General features: G+C 34.2%; 1 protein-coding gene and 1 non-coding gene across 11 annotated transcripts in view; both read right to left on the bottom strand.

The window, feature by feature from the left end:
• LOC145276914 (uncharacterized) overlaps positions 1-25,373 on the bottom strand; it is a 229,912-nt gene that overhangs the window by 151,091 nt on the left and 53,448 nt on the right. For all 10 annotated transcript variants that reach the window (XR_013868060.1, XM_080128431.1, XM_080128404.1 and 7 more), the window contains exons 5-9: positions 15,879-15,932; positions 14,555-14,626; positions 4,601-4,766; positions 1,659-1,765; positions 1,283-1,371 (exon numbers count right to left, since the gene is read on the bottom strand). Coding sequence is in view for 9 of the 10 variants with exons in the window: in XM_080128431.1 (XP_079984557.1) it covers positions 1,283-1,371; positions 1,659-1,765; positions 4,601-4,766; positions 14,555-14,626; positions 15,879-15,932 (488 nt within the window). In the remaining variant the exon portion in view is untranslated. The remainder of the gene's footprint in view (positions 1-1,282; positions 1,372-1,658; positions 1,766-4,600; positions 4,767-14,554; positions 14,627-15,878; positions 15,933-25,373) is intronic.
• Trnar-acg (transfer RNA arginine (anticodon ACG)) lies at positions 2,587-2,659 on the bottom strand. Its single transcript has one exon. It is a non-coding gene; the product is annotated as a tRNA-Arg (tRNA).

The following is a 25,373-nucleotide window of genomic DNA, read 5'->3' on the forward strand; positions in this document are numbered from 1 at the left end:
ATAAAGAGTGGGAAAAATGGTTTCAGCTAGACGGGTGTTTATTGTGAAAGATTGGCGAGGGGGGACCAGAGAGCTCAGACGAGTACTTGCCATGGAAGTAACGATAAAACAAAGACAGGCTCGCAACGTCTCTCCTGTGGTAGAGAGGTTGCAGGGAAGAGAAAAGGGCATCCCCCACAAAGCCACGAAGTCTATTTTGTACTCTGTCAAGACAGGATAGGCTGTTTTTAGCAGCTCCTGCCCAGATGTGGCAGCAGTACTCCATCCTTGGACGTACTTAGCTTTTATATAGATAGAGAATTACATCAGCAGTGAGATATATTCTGGAGTGGTAGAAGGATCCTAACATTTTTCCAGTGACCTTGGCAACTGACTTGATGTACGTGTTCCATTTCAGGTCAGGAGTAAAGGTCAAGCCCAGAAGCTTATCAAAACATGGAGCTTCCCCTAGAGAGCCATCCATTTCAATTCATGTCAGATGGGGATCAGAGTGTTGATGATGTAAAGATAGGAGTTTGGTTTTAGATGCATTAAAAGTAACCAGCCACCTCTTCCCCCACTGTACAACGCGCTCAAGATCAGAGGAGAGCGAATCAGACAGAACTTTGTCGTTTACAGCATTTGATGTATTGCCATAGATGATCGTGTCATCAGCATAGATGTCAACGAATGATTTAAATATGTGTTTTGGGAGATCATTGATGTAGATCAAGAAGAGAGTTGGGCCCAGGATGGACCCCTGAGGGACTCAAGCATTAATACTGTGGGCCTCTGATTTCTGCCCATCAACCATTACTCTTATGAGCCTATCAGAGAAAAATGATTTAATGATTGAGAATGATTGAGGTTTAGAATTCAATCGTCAGTGTGGGCGATACTAGGATACAATTGTGAATTACTTAAGGCTTCCACAGGGTCATGGCTGTAGCATACTGCTCTCATGCATTAGATAAAGAGTTCTGTTTAAAATTCCATATAGATTCCTCAAGTTTGATAAGACACATATGAAGGAGGCTGGAGGTTACATTGTCATGAGAGTAACATTCAATACGAGATGAGTAGTTTGAATAATCCAAATAATACAGCTAAGCATCAATTAATTTGATCTTATTGTTTTTATCTGATTTTTTTTTTGTCATTCATACGTAACCATTTATTTGATTACACATAATTATAACCATTAGAACACACATTTATTACAGAACATTCATTTGATTGATTATAATACATCTTCGCACATTTTGGAGATAAGGAAATATTTTATTACATAAAATAAACTTACGTGTATTGAGATAAATTTTCATCGTATGTTGATTTTACATTGAACTGTTCGTAGTTCGTTTTAAACATATCAGAGGGATCCCAACCATTCTACAAGAAAATGAGTATTAGATTTGTATGAAAAAAAAAAAAAAAAAAAAAAAAAAAAAAAACAGGATAAAAACAAAGACATCAAAGTAGAAATCTTCATAAGAAAAAAAAAAAAAAAAAAAAACAGGATAAAAACAAGGACATCAAAGTAGAAATCTTCACAAAAAAAAAAAAAAAAAAAAAGTATGCACGAAACTGGAAAATATTTCATTGATTGCAATAAAATTCTTAAAAGAAAAATAACAAAAGAGAAAGGAAAGAGGAATAAGCAAAAAGTCTGAACTTACTGATGCATCACTTTCTAGACTTGACATTTTTCCATCTTCTATATCACCTTCCCATGGCGTTAAGTCTTTATCAGGTAACTGTCCGTTTAAGCGATTTGAATCTAAATCTGGAAAAAAAGAAAAGAAAACAATAGTTATAGAATTCTTTGTTATGATCAAGCCACAATTCAAAACTTTGCTAATCCTTTCAATTGCAAATTCTGATCCCGGTGTGTAATTGAAAGCAGGTTAAATTTCAAACATTATTTCTTAAAAGGTTTCATTATTTTTCTAGAAAAGTCTGAGAAGTCATAATTTCCATTTGATTTGTTACCAACAACAGACATTTTTCTTTTTAACATTCTTTTTAATTGTTTTATTACATATAAAAAAGACAACATTTTATTTATTGTTTGGACTATTATTCTCATCTTGGTTGCTTTTTTTTCACAACGTTTCAACCAATGTAACCTCCGACTGTCTTCAGGTGCATTCACTTACTGTTATTGGTGAATAGTGAAAAATGTTTGGTTTTTTGCTTTCGTAACGAGCACAGAAATTCAAAACGCCAAGTCTATTTCTATTTTTAATAAATCTGGGTCCATTCCGTCTTTTGATATGATGTTTGTATTTTTTTTTTTTTTAGATGAGGATTCATAATACACAATACAATAATAATTATCGATCCTCAACTCAAAAATATACAAGCATCATTTTATTTATTACTAGCAGCTGCGCCGCGTCGGCACACACAATGTCAAGTCAAACACAAAATTGAGTACACTCAACATTAAGTACACTCAACATTGTCTTACCATCAACGCTTACCCTGTGAACTAGGAGCATGGGAAATTCCCATATGCACAAAACAAAATCACTGAAAAAAACAAAAATACTCTAAGGGTAAGGATAATGAGTAAACGTTGGATAAAAATAATTAAAATTATTACGAACTTGCCAGGATTCGAACCTGGAATCTTCTGATCCGTAGTCAGATGCGTTATCCATTGCGCCACAAGTCCTGTCCGTATGCCGAAAGATGTTACCGCAACTGTATACAGAAAGTGCTAAATTTCATTGATATGGGCAGATAACTTTTTCGACAAGTTTACGAAATGTCCCAAATACCCTTATTTCAGGCTTTTTGCGTGACTCGGCGTTGTTCGTTACAAACCATATATAGATAAGGACAATCTAGGGACTTATAACTTTCGTGGAAAAAAAGAATTTTTCAATTCGGTGCAGCCATTTGAAAGTTTTATTGGTATATAGGCACACACACATAAATAAACATTTAGAATTTTATAAATAGTATAGATTCCTCTTTGGATATCTTTTACTTTAATAACATTTTTTAAAACTGTAATTAAATTTTCCATATATCCATATACTATATCTATACAAACACTGTTTTGGATAAACTTGATTTTTTTTCATATTCTTTTATTTCAAAAGCATCCGAAATATTTAATAGTGATAAAGTGCAACAGTTAGATGTTACTGTGTATTATTGGTGGTTTGAGAATTGTTGACCACGGATAACTGAAAAGTACTATGATAATGATTATTTACACTGGATTAAAAAAATAAGAAATCTTAACTACCGCTAAGTACTCGTTGAATATCTTGAAGGGCATGAATTATGAGTTGACAAACTGCAAAGGAGATATGGAAATAGAAACAAGAAAGATCATAGCAGTGGTTCTAACTTGTTCACATAACAAAATTTGTCATAAAGTGGAAAAAAGAAAATGTAACAAGATTCCAGCAAGAGAGATGAGCATCAAAGTGGCAACACTGAAGAAAACACTGAAGGAGGATATTTTTTTTTTTTTTTTTTACAAAGGAATCACCACTTATCAAGGACCACAGGCCACTCGAGGATAAGGCTATGCCAAGTAAGTCTGTGTCTGTCTCCATATTTTTAAACACTATCTCTTCTGAAACTAAAAGTCGCAGAGCAGCGCTAGAGGCTTCTATGATTGGATTTTTTGCCGACCGTTCTTCTATGGGTCTTTAGCTAGTTAAAATAGTTTTTAAGGAGTCAAAATTGAAAAAAAAAAAAAAAAAAAAAAAACGTTATACATTTTGTACATTCGTCTTAGTTTATTTTTAATCGATTCATATGCATGCCAAGTTAGTACAGTGGTAATGACACCAGCTTTGAATGCTACAGTTTTGCTTTCGGTTTTGATTCTAGCTGATGGCACCCCAATTTTTTATTTATTTATTTTTTTACTTTTGAAATCGAAACTCTATAATAATATATACGAAACAAAACGAAATCTGAACAAATTAAAATATATTTAAGCGTATTTAACGACCGCCCTCCCCCTCCACATATAATATTCACCTTTTACAGCATAATCCCCAAATCCACATTTTTAGCTTCTAATTTAACTATTTCAGAACATTTTATAATAGACTAGCAAGGCTACCCGGCGTTGCTCGGGACCATATAAGACAATGAGAAAAATTTTGAACATACCTGTTATTCTTAGGATAGAGTAACTTTTGATGCTTATGCATTATTTGCCATCTTGAGCAAAAGAATAGTTTACCTATCCTAGGACGGGTATTATATGTATGAAATAATTGTACCTGCCCTAGGACAGGAAATTTATATGGAAAAAAATTTCCTTACTTAGGGCGGGTAATGTACAACACATATTTAAAATAATTTACAGGTAAGAGTTTGTTTGCTTTTACATCAGAGTGCTATAGTGAAGAAGCACCTTATTTCTTATATAAATGTCATACTACCAGAATATATTACATGATTTTCGGTTTTGATAACTTATGTACGTTACAGGTAAGATGTTCTTTTTTTTTTCGTATGGGTACTATACTGTACAAGTACCTTTTTTCCTGAGTAGGATACTGTAGAAGTCTGAACAAATTAAAATATCATACTTAAGCATATTTTACGACCGGGCAACGCCCCCAAAAAATAGAATACTCACCTTTTACAGCATAATCCAAATCCACATTTTTGGCTTCTAATTTAACTATTTCCGAACATTTTATAATGAGATTATCAATAACATTTTCCTTATTGGGAATAGCAGAATTATTACTAGGGTTTAATCTATCGTCCACTTTATGGGCCATTGATAGAACAATTTCCATCTGGAAAAAAAAAAAAAAAAAAATTCATAATCATATAACACAAAAAAAAAAACATGTATCAGCAAAATTAAAACTAAAATTTAATATAAGTCTGAGTCCGTCTCAATATTAAGTTACAAAAGCAAGACAAGCAAAAAAATAAATAAATAAATAAATAAAAAAAAAACATAGGTATTGTTTTCTGGAATAGTTAGGCACCTCTCATGTTAAGAGTGGGTCAATAAATAATACCACTATTATTTCAGCACTGTCCATAAGCTGCAGAAGTACACATCTGTTTAATGTTAAGTTTGAAATGGATCCGGTATTTTTTTTTTTTTTTTACACAGTGATCACCACTTATCAAGGCCCGGAAGCCACTCAAGGATAAGGGTTATTGCAAGTACATTACGTTAGTGTGGAGATTTGATGAAGTGTTTACTTAAGGGGACAGTTCATTAGGAATTTGTTAACATTGGACTTGAACACATCCAAGTTGTAGTCCGGTGGGAAGCAGGCAGACGGAACAGAGTTCCACAGGCGTGCAGTTCTAAGAAAGAAGCTTTGTTCATGGAATCCGCGTTTTGATTTAGGCACAGATAAAGAGTGGGGGAAATTTTTCACAGTGGATTCAGCTAGACGGGTGTTTTTCGTGAAAGATTGGCGAGGGGGGACCAGAGATTGGAGTTCAGACGAGCACCTGCCATGGAAATAACGATAAAACAAGGATAGGCTCGCAACGTCTCTTCTGTGGGAGAGAGGTTGCCTTTTATATAGATAGATAATTGCATCAGTAGTGAGATATCTTCTGGAGCGGTAGAAGGATCCCACCATCTTTCCAGCGACCTTGGCAACAGACTTGATGTACATGTTCCATTTCAGATCAGGAGTAAAGGTCAAACCCAGAAGCTTGTCAAAACACGGGGCCTCACCCAGACGAGAGCCATCCATCACAATTGATGCCAGATCGGGATCAGAGCGTTGATGATGTAAGGATAGGAGTTTGGTTTCAGATGCATTACAGGTAACCAGCCACATCTTCTCCCACTGAACCACGCGCTCGAGATCAGAGGAGAGAGAATCAGAGAGAACTTTGTCATTTACAGCCTTTGATGTGTTGCCGTAGATGGTCGTGTCATCAGCATAGATGTATTTTAACTGATTTTATTTCTGAAAATTTATATAGTTATGCAATAATTGTAAAAGTATCTGTCCTCTAAATTTGTTATGCTGAAATATTTCTTTAAATGCCCAATTACATTCCGTTACTGAATGTAAAAACCTGCAGACTAGTGATGTGATTGAGCAATCTGTAAACCATTCCTATAATACGCATTCATGTCCGTAATCTTTTTGACCAGTTTTCGAGTGAGAACATTATTACGTACTATCGTATCATGTTGGAATTAGTATAAATTCTAAAAATTAATGAAAATGAATCAGTAGAAACATAATTATAGGAAACCTATAGGGTGCTTTGTATCGATTAGAGATAATTTAATCCAACGCATTTCGGATGAGAACATTATTATCTACTCATGAATCATGCTGAAATTATTATAAATTACAAAAATTAAAGAAAGTTTACAAATAAAAATAACTAATTACAAGAAATAAGTAGGGTCATTTTATAGATTGGCAATCTTTTAAATAGACGCATTTCAAGTGAAAACACTATTAGCTACTTAAATACCATGTCAAAATTAGTAGAAATTCCAAAGATAATGGAAAATGAATGAATAGAAAAATATGCCTTTTGAGTTTTATTTTTTTCACTGCTAACTTAAAAAAAATTATATTCCACGGAGCTAAACTGTGATTCTTTACCTTTATTCAGTTCTCATCTACAAGAATAATTTTTCCTTTAGCGGAGTGGTAGAAACTTGCTTTTAGTAGTGCACTAGAGGCCCCTTACCTTCTTTTTTGCTTATGTAGAGCAGTGAAGACATTTTCACCATTATTTCTTTCAATTCTCACTTAAAAGAATAACTTCTCTACTAGCGGGCGGATAGAAATTTTAATAGTGCTTTGGATGTCTCCTAAGTTCAGGGTTTTAGTAGTGCTCTGGAGGCCTGACATTCTTTCACTGCCACTTATGAAATTGTTTTCATTTTATTCATTATATTTTACTTTAAACATGGTTTTAAAACAAATGAGTTCCAGGATAGGGATAATGAGAGATAAAGAAATAAGTTTTAAAAGAAATAGATTAAGCATACTCTTTAATACTGCTTTGTTATGTATAGCCACGGTCAATAATCTGAAACAAACTCTAGAGCAACAAATTTTTAATAAAGTAGGATACTCAATAAATAATATTTGCTACATAAAATAGTGCTTAATTTAATAGATGTATCAGGTGCATGCAATAATGCAGTAGATCACTATTAATGTGGTAGATGTTGAACCCAAATATGTGCAGTAATTTAACCTTTATTAAGCTTCATGTTGAAGTGAACAGTGCTCAATAACTTAGATAGAATATGAATAAGGGCGAGAGAGTAGAGTAAGGAAATAAATATACAAAATAGAAATAGAAGTAAAGAAGGAAGATGGAAAGACAGAAGTGCAGATTTACCTGTATATGGTATTCTTTTTTACTTTTTTTATGTTTTATATCAGATATTAATAATTTTTTATTACAAAAAGACTTGGATCTTTCATCCAAACAGAACATTGAAACAAAAAATAATTTCAATTTGTTACAGACATGCAAAAGCATATTCATTTTTTAATCAAAATCATAAAAGATAAGTAAAATATAATCTTAAAAATACAATATAAGTTTGAAAAGTATTTCTTGCAAGGCATGAAAATGGTTAAACAAAATCTATATATAAAAGTGAACGTGTCTGTGTGTGAACATTTTCCTACACAATAACTCTCAATTTTCAGTCTACAGACTCAAAATTTGATATACAGGTTACTGAGATTTGGGAAAATCTTTGTAGCCCGTTTTCGGCCAGAAATTTGGCTGTTATGGGTTAAAAGTTCAACGATTTTACCTTTGAGAACTCTACCAAACTCCTCCTCCAATTTTGGGTCTAAACACTTGAAATTTTAGATATAGGTTCCTTGGACATGGATCTAACTTAATAACTTGATTTGAGCCCAAAACAATAAATGTTAAGGGATCAAAGTTTAAAAAATTGACTGCTTTGTTTTGTTTGTTTTGTTTTGCTCAACATACACCTCCAAACACCCGGGCAATGCCGGGCTGAAATGCTAGTGTTTTTATAAATTTTAAAAATTAAGGTACAAGATTTAATTTGTAATTTATCAATTTTCAAAGTGTACTTCTATAAACTTTACAAAGTAAAATAAAAAAACTAATTTAAACTGAATCTAAAAATTACTATGAATGTTACAAGAACAGGGGACCTATTCTTGTAAGTAAGAAAAACATTAAATAAATAAAAATGAGATAGGATAGCCCGAGAATTCGAACCTGGAAAGCTAGGTTTGGAATTAAGATTCAGGAAGGAATTCCCATTGTTAGTTTTAATATAAAATAGCAGATATGTTTGTTTGAAAAGGAATTCGATTGTTTAGAGATATTATTGTAAAAAGGAATTTTGATTGTTGAATTCTTTTTATGAAAACAGAATTAAAACAAGGTCAGTTAGAAAAATGAACAATAGGAAATTTAAAAATGTTGGGAAATAAGTCAGGTCGAAAATAGGTTAGAAGAAATGGGTTGGACACGTGCGAGCCTTACATGTGAGAATCATGCATGTTTAGGCCACGGGATCGACCAAGCATATTTTTGGCCATGTGATGACGTCATGGCTGAGAAATGAATCCTCAATATAGAGTCGGACAGACGGGAGAGTCGAGTCCGGATCAGATCCCCCTTTGGAAGCGAAGGGTTAGAAGTTGAAATCATGTAGCGACTTTGACTTTCTGGATGTCTTCATTGACCAGTCGAAGAAATAAAAGAAACATTATTTTGTAACTGCATCTTGTGCTGTGTCATTCTCAACAACAAAGGTATTGCGAATTATTTATATGAACTTTGTTCCAGTCATTTCTATAGTGAACTTTGTGTATAAAGCCATCTAAGAAATGTGCCTCCCTTTCTATCAAGAAGTAATGACTGTCTCCTCCTCTCTAATATAGGTGATAAAAGAACTGATAACTCATCCCTCTCCACACTAAATATATGTTATAAGAACCACAGACTAAACTGTATAAATGCCTCTCTCTTCTATCCCCCTCTCATCGTGTATTACATGTCCCCGTCTGTATTAGAATGTACTTGATGTATCTCTCTCCAATATGAACACCTATATAATATTCATCATCTAAATACACCCCCTATAAAACATGGATTTATTTTATGTACATTTTCTTGAACTTTGTAAAACTCTTTAGTTGAAAATTATATAGCAATATCATTAATTGCTAAATATATAAATTTAATTTTATCTATATTTAAAATTTACTGAACACTGTATTTATAGAAATGTTAAACACATTTGCTAAGGGTTATTGGTTTTTCTGTTAAAAAAAAAAAAATAAATAAATAAATAATCTTTTGCGCTATCCAGAAAGGCTTTATCAAAAAACATAATTGTTGATTAAATATATTTCTCATTCTGTGGAATTTCCAATAATTATAAGAATATGCAGAAGAAGCTGATGATGACTAATATGATGATGATGAACAAGACACTGAAGACGAGGATTGGTTGGTTGGTTGTTTTTGTTTTACGGCATATCAACCCTTTTCAGGTTATTTAATGCCGAATCCGGTGATTTTGAAGAAACTTTTTATAATAGAATATATTTGTTTTTTGTAAGTCAGTTTCTATTTAACCCATAGTTGGGACCCTAACAGGTACTACCTCTCGGGGTCAGAGTGGACCTGGGAGCAATGGTAATTAAAGGGTGGCTCCACACTCCCCAGAGCCCGCAAGCTTGGGCCTCACCATCGGATATAGTTTAAGGTCATATCCAGGACCCCCATTGAGGGACTTTTACCCTCTGCAGGGGGGCAGTCGGCGTATTCTAATGCCCCACCGACAGGGCTCTGAAGACGAGGAAAACAAAAAAAATGAAGAAACAGATGAAGATAAAGATGTTAAAGGCAACAAAGACAATATTAATTTTCAAATTATAAAAATATGATTTCTTTAATGCCTAGCATAAAATGTAAAAAAATGCAACATATTAAAATCTATATTATTTAATTGGAATTCATTATTGAGATGAGTATTATTTATATTAATTTTTTATTGCAGACGATTATCCTCATCTTTATTAGTTGTTGTTTCACAACGTTTCGACCAACTATTCCTCTGGCCTTCGTCAGGTGGTAACTGAGAATGCAGTTAGGAGATTCAAAGTTCCTATCCGCCGCGGTTACCACCTGACGAAGGCCAGAGGAATAGTTGGCCGAAACATCGTGAAACAATAACTAATAAAAATGAGAATAATAGTCCGCAATAAATAAATATTAAAATCTGTCAAGCATAATATAAAAGTTAGCAAAAAATACTAACATGTCTTAAGAATAGATTAAAAAGAATGTCAAAGTCTCAGAGAGGATGCCCCATTTTGTGACCACTTATCCAAAAATGACATTATTTACAAAATCTTACCATTATTAATGCATATACTAATATATAATGTTAGAGATTAATTTTAGCATAGCTGTATATACTAACAATTGAATAGATTATGAAATTAGTTTATTTTGTTTTTCAATTTTATGGCATGTCAACCCTTTGGGTCATTTGTGCTTAATTGTGAGTGGAGTTTGACACGGTATACAAATGGGTTGACTTTCTTTTCTCAAAAGATATGTGTGGATTAAATGAGGATGTCCCATTTTTATTCTTGGTAGTGTGACTTTTCTCTTTAGTTTGGTGTTTTGTTTTAATTGTTGGCATTATTTTGTATAATTTGTTGTTGGGAAATTTATTTCAGTACGAGATACCTCCAATAAGTTTCCAGCCTTTTTCATATGGCCACTTTTATTGATAGTTCACACATGAAATTCTAGACTACTTTGAAGTAATCTTCTCTGGCTGCAATCCACTTCCATTCCAAAAACTTCTGGAAGGCCTCATGGAAGTCCTCTAGTGAGCATGTTGAGGACCCCCATCACAGTCTCATCTCAAGTGCCTCATAACAGCCTCTTAGGTTTTCCTTGAGCTTAGGGAATAACCAAAAGTTACAGGGAGCAAGGTCTGGACTATAAGGAGGGTGAGGAACTGTCTTGATGTCCATCTTGGTCAAATAGTCTGTGACAAGGATGGAGTCATGGTGCATTGTCCTGGTGAAAATGCCACTGACCGGATTTGAAGAGTGCTGGCCTCTTCTGACAGAATCTCTTCCTGAACTCCCTTAAAACCATAACATAGTATTCCTTGTGGACTGTCTGTCCAGTGGGAATCCAATGATGCATGTAAATCATGCCTGTGCTGTCAAAAAAAGAGATCATCAGAAGTTTTTGGGGTGAATTTGTTCTGTCTGGCCTTCTTGGGTCTGGGAGAGCTAGCATGCTTCTATGGGATCTGAATTGGTCACCTCAACCATCTCCCTGCTGTCATGACATCTTTCTTTCTGATCTTCTCTTAGCACTCTTGGGACAAACTTTGCGCAAATCTTCCGCATCTTCAGTTCCTCGCTAATAATTGTGTATACCTGTTCCCACACTGACATTAAACTGTGCACTTATTGTCTCCATAGACATATGACAGTCCTTATCCATTTAATTCTTTATTTAGCCAATCAAATCAGGTGTTCTAACTTCCTTACTCCTCCCACACCTCATCATCCTTCACAGACTCTCTGCCTTCCTTGAATCCCTTATGCCACTCAAAAACTGATGCTCGATTCATGTAAGATGGTCCAAAAGTAGTCTGAAGCATTCTATATGTTTCTGTGGCATTTTTTACAAGTTTAAAACAGAATTTTATTGCATATCGTTCTTCTAATGTGTCCTCATGTTCAGATTGCTTTTTTGAAATTCACCAGCTGTGACAATCAGGCTTTAGTAGGGTGTATTCCAATTTCTGCTGTAGCTGTTCATTTGAACTTGAAATCATAAACAATTGGCCGATCATCTCATAAGACATATAGCAATAACATACTGAATTTTTAAGAGGCCACAACAATTTTAAACCGCTGAACATAAAAACGTCTGGAAATATATTTAAGACAACTTGTAAGTTTGCCATTTTTCTATTGTGCATGTATTGATATGTGTTTTTTTAAGATCTGAGTAAGGAATTTTTGAATCAGTTGGGATGTTTAAGGCAGTTTTTCTGCTAATGAATCAGCTAATTCATTTTATTGGATACCAGTATGGCTTGGTATCCAGAAAAAAAAAATTTTTTTTTGACTGTTTAATTGTGTTAGTTTGTGGAGTAGTTTTGCAATTAGAGGATTGTTTATTTTTAATTGCTTTTAGGGCAGATTGAGAGCCTGAAAAGATTATGTATTTGGGATTTTTGTTGTTGGGAGATTAGACTGAGTGTTAGGATTAGTGCATGTATTTCTGCACTGAAGATGGAAGTTTCTCCTGCGAGGTTTGTCTGTTTTTTTAATGGAGTTATTGAGTACTGCAGCACTGACTGTTGCGTCATTTTGTTTGGACCCATCTGTAAAGATGTGTATGTGGTCTACATATTTATCTTTGATTTTGTCTAGATCATTTTGGAAGGTTATTGAGTTTGTTTTATTTTTTTTTGCGTATTTACTTAAGTCTCTCTTGGGGACTATTATTTTCCAGTGAGGAGTTTTGAAGACAAGAGTTTCATGGATTTTGGTTATTGTGTTCTTTGGAAATAAGTTTTATTCAGAGTCAAAAACTTTTGATCATATTTTCTTTTTGTTTGAAGAGGAGTTTATGAATTTGGTTTCAAGTACTATTGTGTGCTGGATTGGTGGTGTTGACTGTTCATTTTGTGTATATTTTAGCCCAAAGTTTTGGTTTCTAAGATCTGGAGGGGTTTCATGCGCTTCTGCATAAAGACTTTCAACAGGAGAGGTTTGGAATGCCCCTAGTGCTAGTCTTAATCCAGAGCAGCATATTGTGATGAGGGTTTTGAAATATAATTTTCTAGTGGACTAGCGGAGGTACCCAGCATTGTCCGGGTGGAGAGTGGTGGTATACTAAAGTTATTGAGCCCCCCCCCCCACAAGAAAACTTTTGTTTCAATCAAAATAGCAGTGAGTGCCCGTGCGAGCGCAAAAATATTAGCCGCAGTAGCCAGGCTCAAACCTGTAACGCAAAAGAGGAAAAGGAGGTGAAAAAAAGCAAACGCATTAGCCATCTCACCCACGGCGACTTTGACATCACAAGCCTTCACATTAAGGCCTTTTAAACGTACATTGAGATCGCTAGGCGTGAATGGTTTGTAAAAATGTTGACGCAAAAACTGACCCCTCCTTGCAAAAAAACAGCCCAGTTTACGGTCAAAGAATTAATGTTTTTGGTCAAGTTTTGAATATTCGTTGTCCAAGAGATTGATATTTCTAACAATACCAATTTTGTCAGTGTTTGTTGCATGCATCGAAAGTTTTTGGCAGACATACAAACACACATTTTGACATATATCAGACTAGCGAGGGGTAGCTGGCTTTGCCCGGGTGTTTGGAGGTGTGTGTGGTTTTGGGTAAATCAAAACCGGGGGGGGGGGGGGGGAGGTTTGGTAGGTGAGTATGAGGATCGAACCCGAAACCTTGAGGCAAAGTTGGAAATTAAAGTGTGAAAAAAAAAAAACGTGACATTAACCATTGGGCCACCGCGCGATACTTAACGGAAACACGTTTTAATTTATTAAATTACTTAGATTTGGCAGGTGCACGTTTTAATGACTTAATGAGGTCAACTTTGACTGCAGGATAGCATTTCATTTACTGCGGGAACGCTTTTTTTTTATTTTCCCAAGATGTTGGGGGAGGGGGGGGCAGCTCCCCTTGTCCAATTTGAATAGCAATTGTTTGATAAAAGGAAAATATTTCCACATTGATCAAATCCGATTGCTTTCGGATATTTCCGCCGATAGACGGAAAATAACGCCAGAATTAATGTCGTTTTATTATAGGAAAAAGCGTAATCCACATGCGGTGAGCGACAAATGTTGAATATTTATCTTCCCGAAGTCGAGCAAATTAAATACAGATGAGCTCCGTTGTTAACTCGGAGATATTATAATTTCTATGTGATATAAAAAGTTTTAAGAAGTTGCGAGCCAACCGACCGCTTCTCTGAAAAAAGCCTTTCTTGGACATACAAAAAAGCGAACATACATACACACATTTTCACTTTTATATATATAGATTAGTAAATAAAGCTGCCACAGTCTATTTTAGATCTTACCAGTGATCTGTACTGTTTGAGCAGTGTGTTTTTGTCGGCTCCTCAATCTGTGTGGGCTACGACTCATAGGAGTTGTAATGCTTTATTGCATTTGGTTTTAATATAATTGATGTGTGGTATAAAAAATAATTCCTAGGCATTTGTGCTCATTTACAAAAGGAATTTCTCTCTTTCAATCTGTAGGGTTGGGTCAATGTTGAAACTATTTCTTGTTGCCCATCTATTTTCTTAATGTTGTGTAATAATTTTTTTTCAATAGTTTAAATGTATTTCCATCTATAGCCGATTGAGCAGTCATCTATATATATAGGGAGCTGTGGATATCAGGGGCGAGTTCTTTTTTTAATTTTAATGTTGAAGAGTTATCGATAATATGCTGCCTTGAGGTACTCCTTGATTCTGCAGGAAAATTGTACAGTTGTTAAATTTGCATGAATAAAATATACAGTAAAATGGCAAACAAATATACAATTACCTTTTGTGAAAATGTTACAAGAATCCCTTCATATAGATTTCCATTTTTAACTTGAATACTGACAGGATTGCCCTAGAAGGGAAAAAAAAGAGGTAATCAAGAGCAGAACAGATTTACCATTTAATTAACCATTAACATACTAGCCGTCGAATTAAATAAAACTTTTAGACCTTTTTTAGTGCCTCATTAACGGGACACTGGCAGGTAATGAGTTAACTAGTTAAAATTATCTTTTGTTTATCTCACCAAAAAGAGAATTTTTTTTTAAATTATTAAAACCATACATATATCCACACATAAATACACAACACACAAAAAATCTGACCCCCCACCTCCAGAAGAAAAAAAGATACTATTACAGTTTAAGCAAAGCATTAAAAAATGAAAATATAAAAAAAAAAAAAAAAAAAAAAAAAAAAAAAGGTTACATTGTACGTATCCGTTTTGGACTGAAGATCTCCGGAAAATTTTCACTTAATTTGATCAAGTAGTTTTTTTTTTTTGTTTTACTTTGGAAAGACACTTTTTTTTTTTACAGCGCGTGGAGGGCAGCCATCTTTGAATGTTTTTAACACGCCAGGAGGAGAAAACTCAGTTTAAAGCGCCGACACTGTCTTCCCATCTTTAATACTAGCTTTTCTTCCTAAAAATCAAACCTTTTGCTCAGTACCATAACAAATTATTTTTTCGCTGTAAAAAAAAAAAAAAACTACTTGATGAAATTAAGTGAAATTTTTTTTCGGAAAACTTTATTCCATAATGAATACGTACAACTTTTTTCTTTTCGATATTTTCATTTTTTAATGTCTTGATTAAATTGTACAAGTACAAAAAAAAAAAAAAAAAAAAAAAAAAAAAAAAAAGGAAAAATTAAGTTGTGAGATAGCTCCTTGTTATAAAGAAACAATTTACAAAACTTCTTATATCATAAACATAATTTCAAAATTTAATATGTTCAATGTAATAATCTTGTAATTTTTATGGTTTCATTTTGTCTATTTTGAATTGTTTAAAACGGCTTTTTACTGAAATCTTTCAATACACTTTTGTGTAATAAAAAAAAAAGAAGTGATTTAACAAAAATATTTGATTAAAATATTTTCATCTTATAGGTATCCTCATGTACTATACCAAAGTATTTATAAGCAACGATGATTTACAAATAGAATTAAAATTTACTTTGTCTTTAAAAAAAAAATCAAAAAAAAAAATCATGCAATCAGAAAGAAAATAACATTTTTATTAGCATTTTTTCCTTAAAAAAACTAAAAATTGTAATTTTTTAAAAAAATTATCTTTAACAAATAAACATAAGTAAACTTACAATTAAACACATGGCCACATACAGAAAACGACTGTTTCCATAAACGCCTTCACCCTGAGAAAATAAAATGTATCAAAATAAATAAAAAAAACAAAAACAAAAAAAAACACTTAAAACACATAAAAACATGGCAGCATAAAATAAGACAAAATAAACAAGGTTTTAAAAACTTTAAAAAATAAACAGTGTTTTGAAACCTCTTAAATGAGCAAAGATTTTATTAAAAGAAAAAAACGAAATCATTTGATTTTTTTCTTTCTTTTTATGATTGAAATGTATCTTATTAATTTTTGATTGTAAAATATCCATCAAAGGAAGTTTTTTTTTCTCATTTTTATTTCCATAAAATATCCGTGTCTTGATGTCGTATCAAGAATATGTGCTGACGTAGAATTGTTGGAACTCTTACCTTCAAGTGGTTTCTTTATTTTCTGAAGTATTTTTTTTTTTATTAATTGTGCTTCTTAGAGCTTTTGCTAGCTTTCTTCAATGAAGTTTTAATAGCCATTTCTTCTTCTAAAACAAAATTCTTCTGCTATGTGCAACACTTGAATTGTAACATTTTGATTCATCCAGAGACTAAAGTTTGTTTCATCAAATTTAAATTTTTTATGCTAGAACAACTCATAAATCAATTATATTTAATACTAATGGCACCCCTGCTGCCTGGATAGGAATAAGGGTAATCTTTTGCAGCCTTTTATACCTTAGGCTAATTCACTCACAAAAAAAGATTTTCCTTTTGTTTGTTTTTTTTAAAGTATTTAAAAAATATATATAAATAAATAAAAAATAAAAATAAAACACTGTATTTTAGACTTTAGAAATCTAAATTCAGTTTCAAATATAAATATAAAAGAAAAAAAAAAAAAAAACGATCACCCAATCCAGGAAAAAGTAGCATCGTGAAAAATTTGTAAATTTTTTTTTTTTTTTCATTTTTTTTCCATTTTCTTTCTTTGAAGATTGTAATGCTGGATATGGGAAAGCCAAACCAGCTGCCAACATTCCCCTGTTTTTTTTTTTTTATTGAAACCAACCGAGATTGATTAGCCGTTCCACTTGTTAACAAATTTACCGAATTTCCATTTACTAACGATTATTATATTGTCCAATTTCTACTGTACACTATTTAACCCTTATTCTCGAGTAGCCTATTGGCCTTGATAAGTGGTGATGCCTATGTAAAAAAAAGAGCTCTTTTTAGCATCCTCGCAGTTCCCTTAAGTACAATTGTCTGGATTTCTTTTGCACTTGGTTCACCAGGAATATTAGTTAGGTAGGACTTCAGGTTCTTTTTCATAAGTCCTGTGGCACCTATAATAACTGGTATGATTGATATCTCCCTAAGATTCCAGTTTCTTTTCATATCATACATGAGACCTTGATATTTGGTCTGTTTCTCTCTTTCAGCTCTGTTCAGACCTCCATCATTAGGGGCACTCACTTCAAGCAAGATTGCCACTCAGACTTTTTTTTTTTTTTTTTTTTTAATCAGAGTAGTTTACTTAGAGATCAATGTTGTCATTATTTTTAGCGCTGAACTTCTTAGAAAAAAATAAAGTACCCAAGATTTTATTAGTCAAACACACAAAATGTATCCCCTAAAATTTTCATTTTGATTCAAAAGTGACCGTATTTTATTTTCCAAAAGATAAATTATTTAACATTTAGACATGTGCAATTAAAAAGGAGTACCTGCTAGTATGCTAAATCTCTATTTGGTCATGAATGGAGTATTGTTGTCACATTTGGGCTGGCACACCAATTAATCTGCCTCTCTTAGACAGGGTGAAAGAGTCTCTAATCTAATAGGTCCTACACCATCTACCAATGTTGCATCGCTATGCTTGTTTTATAAGTACTTTTATGCTATGTGCTTTGAGGAAGTTACTGTTCTCGTGCCAACTTAACATAAATACTCCTGATAAATCCAACAATCAATTAAATCCGACCTAGTCACTGTAAAGGATGTGGAAATTGAAATGCCCACGTTAACTCGATTATCGCCCTTTAACTCTGGTAACCAGCCACGTCACTTCCTGTTTTGTATATTTCTATTTTCGCTGGACCCTCAACCAGCCTAGCTTCTCATCAAAATACTTTGCAAGTAACGTTACTTAATCCTTTCTTCTCACCAACAAACTCTTATTCTTACTATCACTATATTCGTTTCTTCACATGTATTTTTTATGTAAATAAATCTACATTCCTTCATTATCATATATTGGTATGTTTCGTCTCTTCCTTATGCGACCCATGCTTCTCAATCCCTCTACCATTCATTAACAACACATGGAGGATGGGATCGTCAATTACATGAACAGGCCATCCTGTCCTCAACAAGGACACCAGATGCCAGAAAAAGCTTTTTACTCTAATAGCTTCTTTCCTCAAACTGCTAGCCTTTGGACCTCTTTTCCCTACTCCCTGTTTCCTTGACTGTACAAACATGCAGAAATTTAAATGCCATATCCTGATGCACAACTGGGTTATTCCAGCCCAATTCATCCAGCCCCGACACACCCCCTCTTGGATTTTTTTCATATTTACACCATACAAACTTTGGGTTAAAACTAAGAGAAATCTGCAATTTCAGCCCAGTTGGATTTCAGGAACATATTTTTTTTCACAGTTGGTTTCGGCCTGGAAATCAAAAATTGCTATCTCATGACGTAGAATTTTCGACCCCCGGCGTTTTACAAAATTTGCATTTTTGTTGCAAAAAATAAAGCTCTGGAGCTAAATATTCACACATATAAGGTTTTGAGGGCAAGGAATCCAAAAATCATGGTTAGAAAGATGGCAAATGAGAGGAAGTACCTTATTTTTACCATTTTAGGTGGTGCCGCAGCACTTTTTTAGAGCTTGTTTGGGGCGATATTTTATTGAGAAAAAAACATAACTGTGGTGCTTTGCCAGACTTCTCCTTTGGATTTTTAAAGTGACAATGGGTTGGAAATTACAAAAATCAAATAAAACCTTTCGGCATATTTGACATTTCCAGACACTAAAGCCTCAAAATTGGCATTTTTATAAAAATTTAAGGATTTTTTGGTGAATTTGGCAACAATCTAATCTTAAGTTATGATCAATATCTAGAGCTGAAAAAAGACTTGGATCGGCTCATTATAGCCCATTTTCATAATATAATGTCAAATTACATCATATAAAAGGATATGGACCCCTACTTCACAGTCAAAAAGTTTATAAACTTGTAAATAAACTGCATTTTCTAAAGGTTAAGAACGAATTTTCATGAAGTTTCAATTTCTGTTTTGTTTATTTTATGCAAGTAAATTAAATTTACACCTTATTTTGATGTTATTATGATATAAAGTTTATTTTTACTAATAGTTTAAAAACAATAAATATTTATCAGTACCAGCAGTGGAAAATTAAGTTTAAAATGATATTAAAAGAATTGTTTTTGGAATCAGAAATTAGGTTAAAATTTTTCTGATTCCAATATCTCAAAAAGTTCTGATTCAGTTGAGTATTGCATATTCTGCTCATTGTGAATTATTATTTCACATCTTTCTTCCAGAGCAATAAATTAAGAATGTCTTCTGAACCAAGGAAACGAGAGGGAGGAGATACATCATTGATGACAAGTGCTCCTCAATGTTCTTTTGGATTACTAATGAAGAGTGCATGTCACCGCAATCTGAAGCCATCTTCAACACCAATAACTGCATTAGAGCATGATGTAAGAACTGTGCTCAAATTAAGAGCTGGTGTCACACTCACTGATGAAACCGTTGCTAACATTTGCAGGTATCACGAATTTCATTTGGGGCATTACTTTGAGAAAAAATATACAAAGTGCTGCAACATCTTTTTGAAGCACAAAAGAAAGGTAAAGGGTGATCGTGCTATCAAGTTAGACATGGCTGAGATGCTAAAGCAGAAGGGCTACCATGTTGTTCCTGGCTGGAAGCTTTGCCGTCACTGTGAAGTAGCTGCCAAGAAGTTAGAAGATACAAGTGAAACAGAAGGAAGTGACAACCAAGACCTTGAAAATGAGTCGCAAATTGAACAAAAGAGAGAGAAACTGAATGACAGTCTAATGATGTTTGATATATCCCCTATAAAAACCGGTAGAATGCAGAAGCACACAAAAATCAATATTGTCAGAGAGAAATTAGAAAGAAACTATGAAATGCAAGTAGAGGCAGCTGCCAAAGTCCTTAACATCTCTAGCCCTGAATTAGGAAGCCCTATTAGCAGCCAAACGAGTCAAACGGATTTAGTGGCAAAGGCAAAAGATTATGATTGTTTGTTGGATGCAATGAAGGACAAACTTGAGAATAAAGAAATGAAAACCAGTGAGAGGATCCAGTTGATGACTTTAGCTCCGGAAAGTTGGTCTCGAAAAGAGGTGTCTGAATATTTCAATGTCTCTGAATATATAGTACGTGAAGCACGGCAACTGAAAAAGGATCGAGGTATTCTTTCATTGCCACAGAAAAAGAAGGGGAGAGGTCTCTCAAAAGAGGTTATCAATTCTGTCTTGGCTTTCTATGAGGACAATGAATTTTCACGGTTAATGCCTGGAGGGAAAGATTTTGTGAGCATTGGTAATAAAGTTCATGTCCAGAAACGGCTCCTATTATGCAATCTTAAGGAGCTTTATGTAGCTTACAAAGAAAGCTATCCTGAACACAAAATAGGTCTTTCAAAGTTCTGTGAGCTCCGTCCAAAATGGTGCGTCACCGTCTTGACATCAGGTTCTCATTCAGTTTGTGTTTGCACCCACCATCAAAATACCAAATTGCTTGTTGACTGCTTTGTTTCAACTGTCAAGACTCAGCTCAGAAGGAAAGCTGAAGAATCCAGAGATGAGAGTGCTGCTAATGTACCAACTGAAAATCCCAATTTTAATATCACTTACAAAGATTTGATGGCCTTGGTAGTTTGCGACACCAATAGTCTTGAATGTATGGTCCACCGTTGTCCTAAATGCCCAGGTTTCCCTGCTCTAGAGAAGTATATCAGAGATAAATTTACTGAATTGGAAATTGACAGTGAGATGTCATATAGTCAGTGGGAGAGTGTGGATAGGACAATGCTACGGACACAGATGGCTGATGTAGATTACTTCATAGAGATATTGGTATACAATGTTGATAATCTAACGACCCATTCCTTCACAGCAAAGAGCCAAGCGCAGTATCTAAAAAAGAGAAGAGAAGAAATAACTGAGACCGAATGTATACTTCTCTTGGACTTTGCGGAAAATTATCACTACGTGGTGCAAGATGAGATCCAGGGATATCACTGGAACAAAGACCAGTGTACCATACATCCAGTGGTAATTTATTACAAAGATAACAATGGTAAACTTCAACAGATCTCATTATGCATCATTTCAGATGACCTTGAGCATGACACCTGTTTTGTGCATGAACTGCAAAGAATGGTGATGTTGTACATCAAAGAGAAATTTCCCTGGATCAAGAGTGTAGAGTACTTCAGCGATGGCTGTGCTGCCCAATATAAAAACTTCAAAGCATTTATTAACCTTTGCCATCACTCATCAGATTTTGGAATTGATGCAACTTGGGCATTTTTTGCAACTAGCCATGGCAAATCACCCTGTGATGGAATTGGTGGGGCTGTCAAACGCAAAGTTCTCCGTGCCAGCTTGCAAAGGCCAATAAAAGACCAAATACTCACTTTTCATGCTGTTGCAGACTTTTGCAGATCATCGATCACTGGTATCATGTTTCTAAAGATCGACAAAGAAGACATGGTTTCAGTTCGAGAGAAACTTCAAATGAGATATAAACTGGGAGATACTGTGCCTGGTACAAGGAGCTGTCACTATTTCAAACCAACTTCTCAGTTTACTATTCAGGGCAAGCAACTGAGTGCTGACACAACGATCTTTATCGATCATTCTTTCCTGGACATGCCTACGCCGCTAGATGAAACTCTGGAGTTGCTCAAATGCAATGACTACATTACTTGCATTTTTGATGGGTATTGGTGGTTAGCATTGATTGAGAGTGTCAACAGGGAAGAGAAAGATCTTACTTGCAAATTCCTGCATCCACATGGACCATCACATCAATTCCACTGGCCAACTAATAGGGATAGAGGCTATATTCCACTAAGCAAGGTCGTTATGAGAGTGCAGACCCCAAGTATTTCAGTGAATGGTAGAACATATTTCATCACCAAGGAGGAGAAAAATAAGACTCAGAACTATTTTGACAGATTAAGTCGATAGTTGGAGTTATAACAAATGTCTGTTTTATATTTGTTTGACAGTTTTTCTTATGATAAACTAGATTATGCATCAGTCTTTTATTTTCGACTATTTTTTTGTCCATTTAGACTGTGAAGTAGGGGTCCATATCCTTTTATATGATGTAATTTGACATTATATTATGAAAATGGGCTATAATGAGCCGATCCAAGTCTTTTTTCAGCTCTAGATATTGATCATAACTTAAGATTAGATTGTTGCCAAATTCACCAAAAAATCCTTAAATTTTTATAAAAATGCCAATTTTGAGGCTTTAGTGTCTGGAAATGTCAAATATGCCGAAAGGTTTTATTTGATTTTTGTAATTTCCAACCCATTGTCACTTTAAAAATCCAAAGGAGAAGTCTGGCAAAGCACCACAGTTATGTTTTTTTCTCAATAAAATATCGCCCCAAACAAGCTCTAAAAAAGTGCTGCGGCACCACCTAAAATGGTAAAAATAAGGTACTTCCTCTCATTTGCCATCTTTCTAACCATGATTTTTGGATTCCTTGCCCTCAAAACCTTATATGTGTGAATATTTAGCTCCAGAGCTTTATTTTTTGCAACAAAAATGCAAATTTTGTAAAACGCCGGGAGTCGAAAATTCTACGTCATGAGATAGCAATTTTTGATTTCCAGGCCGAAACCAACTGTGAAAAAAAATATGTTCCTGAAATCCAACTGGGCTGAAATTGCAGATTTCTCTTAGTTTTAACCCAAAGTTTGTATGGTGTAAATATGAAAAAAATCCAAGAGGGGGTGTGTCGGGGCTGGATGAATTGGGCTGGAATAACCCAACTGTCCACTTAGAATACCTCATAGACATGAGCCCCTAAATCGGTGCCTCCTTACATCTCAGTAGCAAATGTGCTTTGTTTGAAGTGAAAAAAATAAATAAAATAAAATAAATTTTTTTTTTTTTTTTTTTAATTCCATGAATTTTTCTTTAAAATTTTGAATTCTGAATAAAAAGTATAATATAAAGATGTAATAGCATGATACAATAGTTGCATAAACATTAAGAGCAGCACTTTTCTTTCAATATCTCACTTTTTTTTTTTTTTTTTTTTTTTTTTTTTTTACACAGGAATCACTATTTATCAAGGCCCGGAGGCCACTCGAGGATAAGGGTTAAATGGCATACATTGGTTAATGTGATTATAGCGTAGTAAAGCTCTCGTCTTGAGGAGGCTGTTTTGATAAGCTTCTGGGCTTGACCTTTACTCCTGATCTGAAATGGAGCACACATATCAAATCCTTTGCCAAGGTCGCTGGGAAAATGTTAGGATCCTTCTACCACTCCAGTAGATATCTCACTCCTGATGCAATTCTCTACCTGTATAAAAGCCAGGTACGTCCAATGATGGGAGTACTGTTACCACATCTGGGCTGGAGCTGCTAGAAGCAGCTTATCCTGCCTTGACAGAGTTTAAAACAGACTTTGTAGCTTAGTGGGGGATGTCCTTTTCTCTTCCCTGCAACCTCTTTCCCACAGAAGAGACGTTGTGAGCCTGTCTCCGCTTTATCGTTATTTCTATGGCAGGTGCTTGTCTCAGCTCAAATCTATGGTCCCCCTTGTCAAACTTTCACAAAAAACACTCGTCTAACCAGAACCACTACCAATAGTTTCCAACACTCTTCATCTGTGCCTAAACCTAAATGTAGATTCCATGAGCAAAGCTTCTTTCTTAGAACTGCACCCCTGTGGAACTTGCTTTCCAGTTGACTACAATCTGATTGTCTACAAGTCCAATGTAAACAAGTTCTTAATTAACCATCACCCTATGTAATCCAACTTACAAAAATCCCACTACCTATGTTAAAAACACTATAATCACATTGACTATTGTATACCCATTAACTCTTATCCTCGTGTGGCCTCCAGGCCTTGATAAGTGGCGATTCCTGCCTAAAATTAAAAAAAAAAAAAAAAACATATAAGTAGTGGGAATTTTGTAAATTGGATTACTTAGGGGGACGGTTTATCAAGAACTTGTTTATGTTGGATTTGAAGGCAATCAGATTGTAGTTAGCTGAAAAGCAGGCAATCAGAAGAAAAAAAGGCTCTTTTAATGGAAAATTCAAATGATGCAATATCTAAAAATAGTAGAATTGATTTCTTTAATTAAATTACTGGGGGGGGGGGGCGTTTCCTGGTTTCTTGATGCCACCAGTCAAAAGCGAAACTGAAAGCAAAACTTTGTAAGCACAAAAAAAAAAAAAAAAAAAAAAAAATGCTGCGTGCTGGACGTGAACTCATAAAAGTTATGTTCGACGACACAGATGTTATAACGCTACAAATTTATCCTTTTAAAATGAAAAAACAAAACAACCGTTTACGCATGCGCAGTTTACGAACAGCATCGAAAGCAAGGTTTTTATCTGACCTCCACCTTTAAACAAAATGACATTTCTACATGAAATAATTGACAATTTTTTCAAATTTTTCGATATCATGTGTCTAAGAGATCGCTCTTTCTAACGGTACCACGTTCATACTAGTTTGATACCGGTGACAAAATTTTTTAGCGGATATACAAACACACACACAAATGTTTAGATTTAATACAAGGGATACCCAAAAGTAATATCTTCTATTTTTTTTTTTTATTCTGGGGATAGCTGTTTGTTTATTGTATGGCCTTTACCCTAGGCAAGTGTAACCACTTTCCTTCGGAGGAAAACATGTCAAGAGAATATTAAATTAAATTCCCTAAAGGGGATTGCAAATTGTTATGACTGAATGTATGCATTCATGACCTGAAAGTTTCATCTCTGTTACAGATGTTGATGGTGCGAGACTAAGAAATCAACCTCCGTCATGAACGTGCATCAAAAGCAGAGATGTGTCATTGAATTCCTGGCAAGTGTTTTGAGAATGACGGTGTAGAATATTAAATTCTGGAGCACAAAAAGTCACTCATTTTAATGGTATTACTCTAGTCTTTGTAGCTCTTTAACTTTTTTGAGTTAAAAAAGAAAAAAAACAATAACTTTTTTTTTTTTTTTTTTTTAAATAGGAGGCTTTACTCTTGAAACGGCCTCCCATAAATAAAAATACACTTTTATTAAAAGCTTTTCATGTTTAAAAGAATTTCATCTCACTTTTACTTTCAAAATTATTGCTTTAAATATGAGGTCCCTGTTCCATATTCGATAACCGATGATCTTTTGAGTCACAAGTTGTTGAATATGGAATGAGAACCTACAAGCCATAAACAAGTTATGATCTAGTTTAA

The sequence above is a fragment of the Euprymna scolopes genome, chromosome 1, assembly GCF_053919585.1.
Source record: "Euprymna scolopes isolate OS-2025 chromosome 1, ASM5391958v1, whole genome shotgun sequence".
NCBI lineage: Eukaryota > Metazoa > Mollusca > Cephalopoda > Sepiida > Sepiolidae > Euprymna > Euprymna scolopes.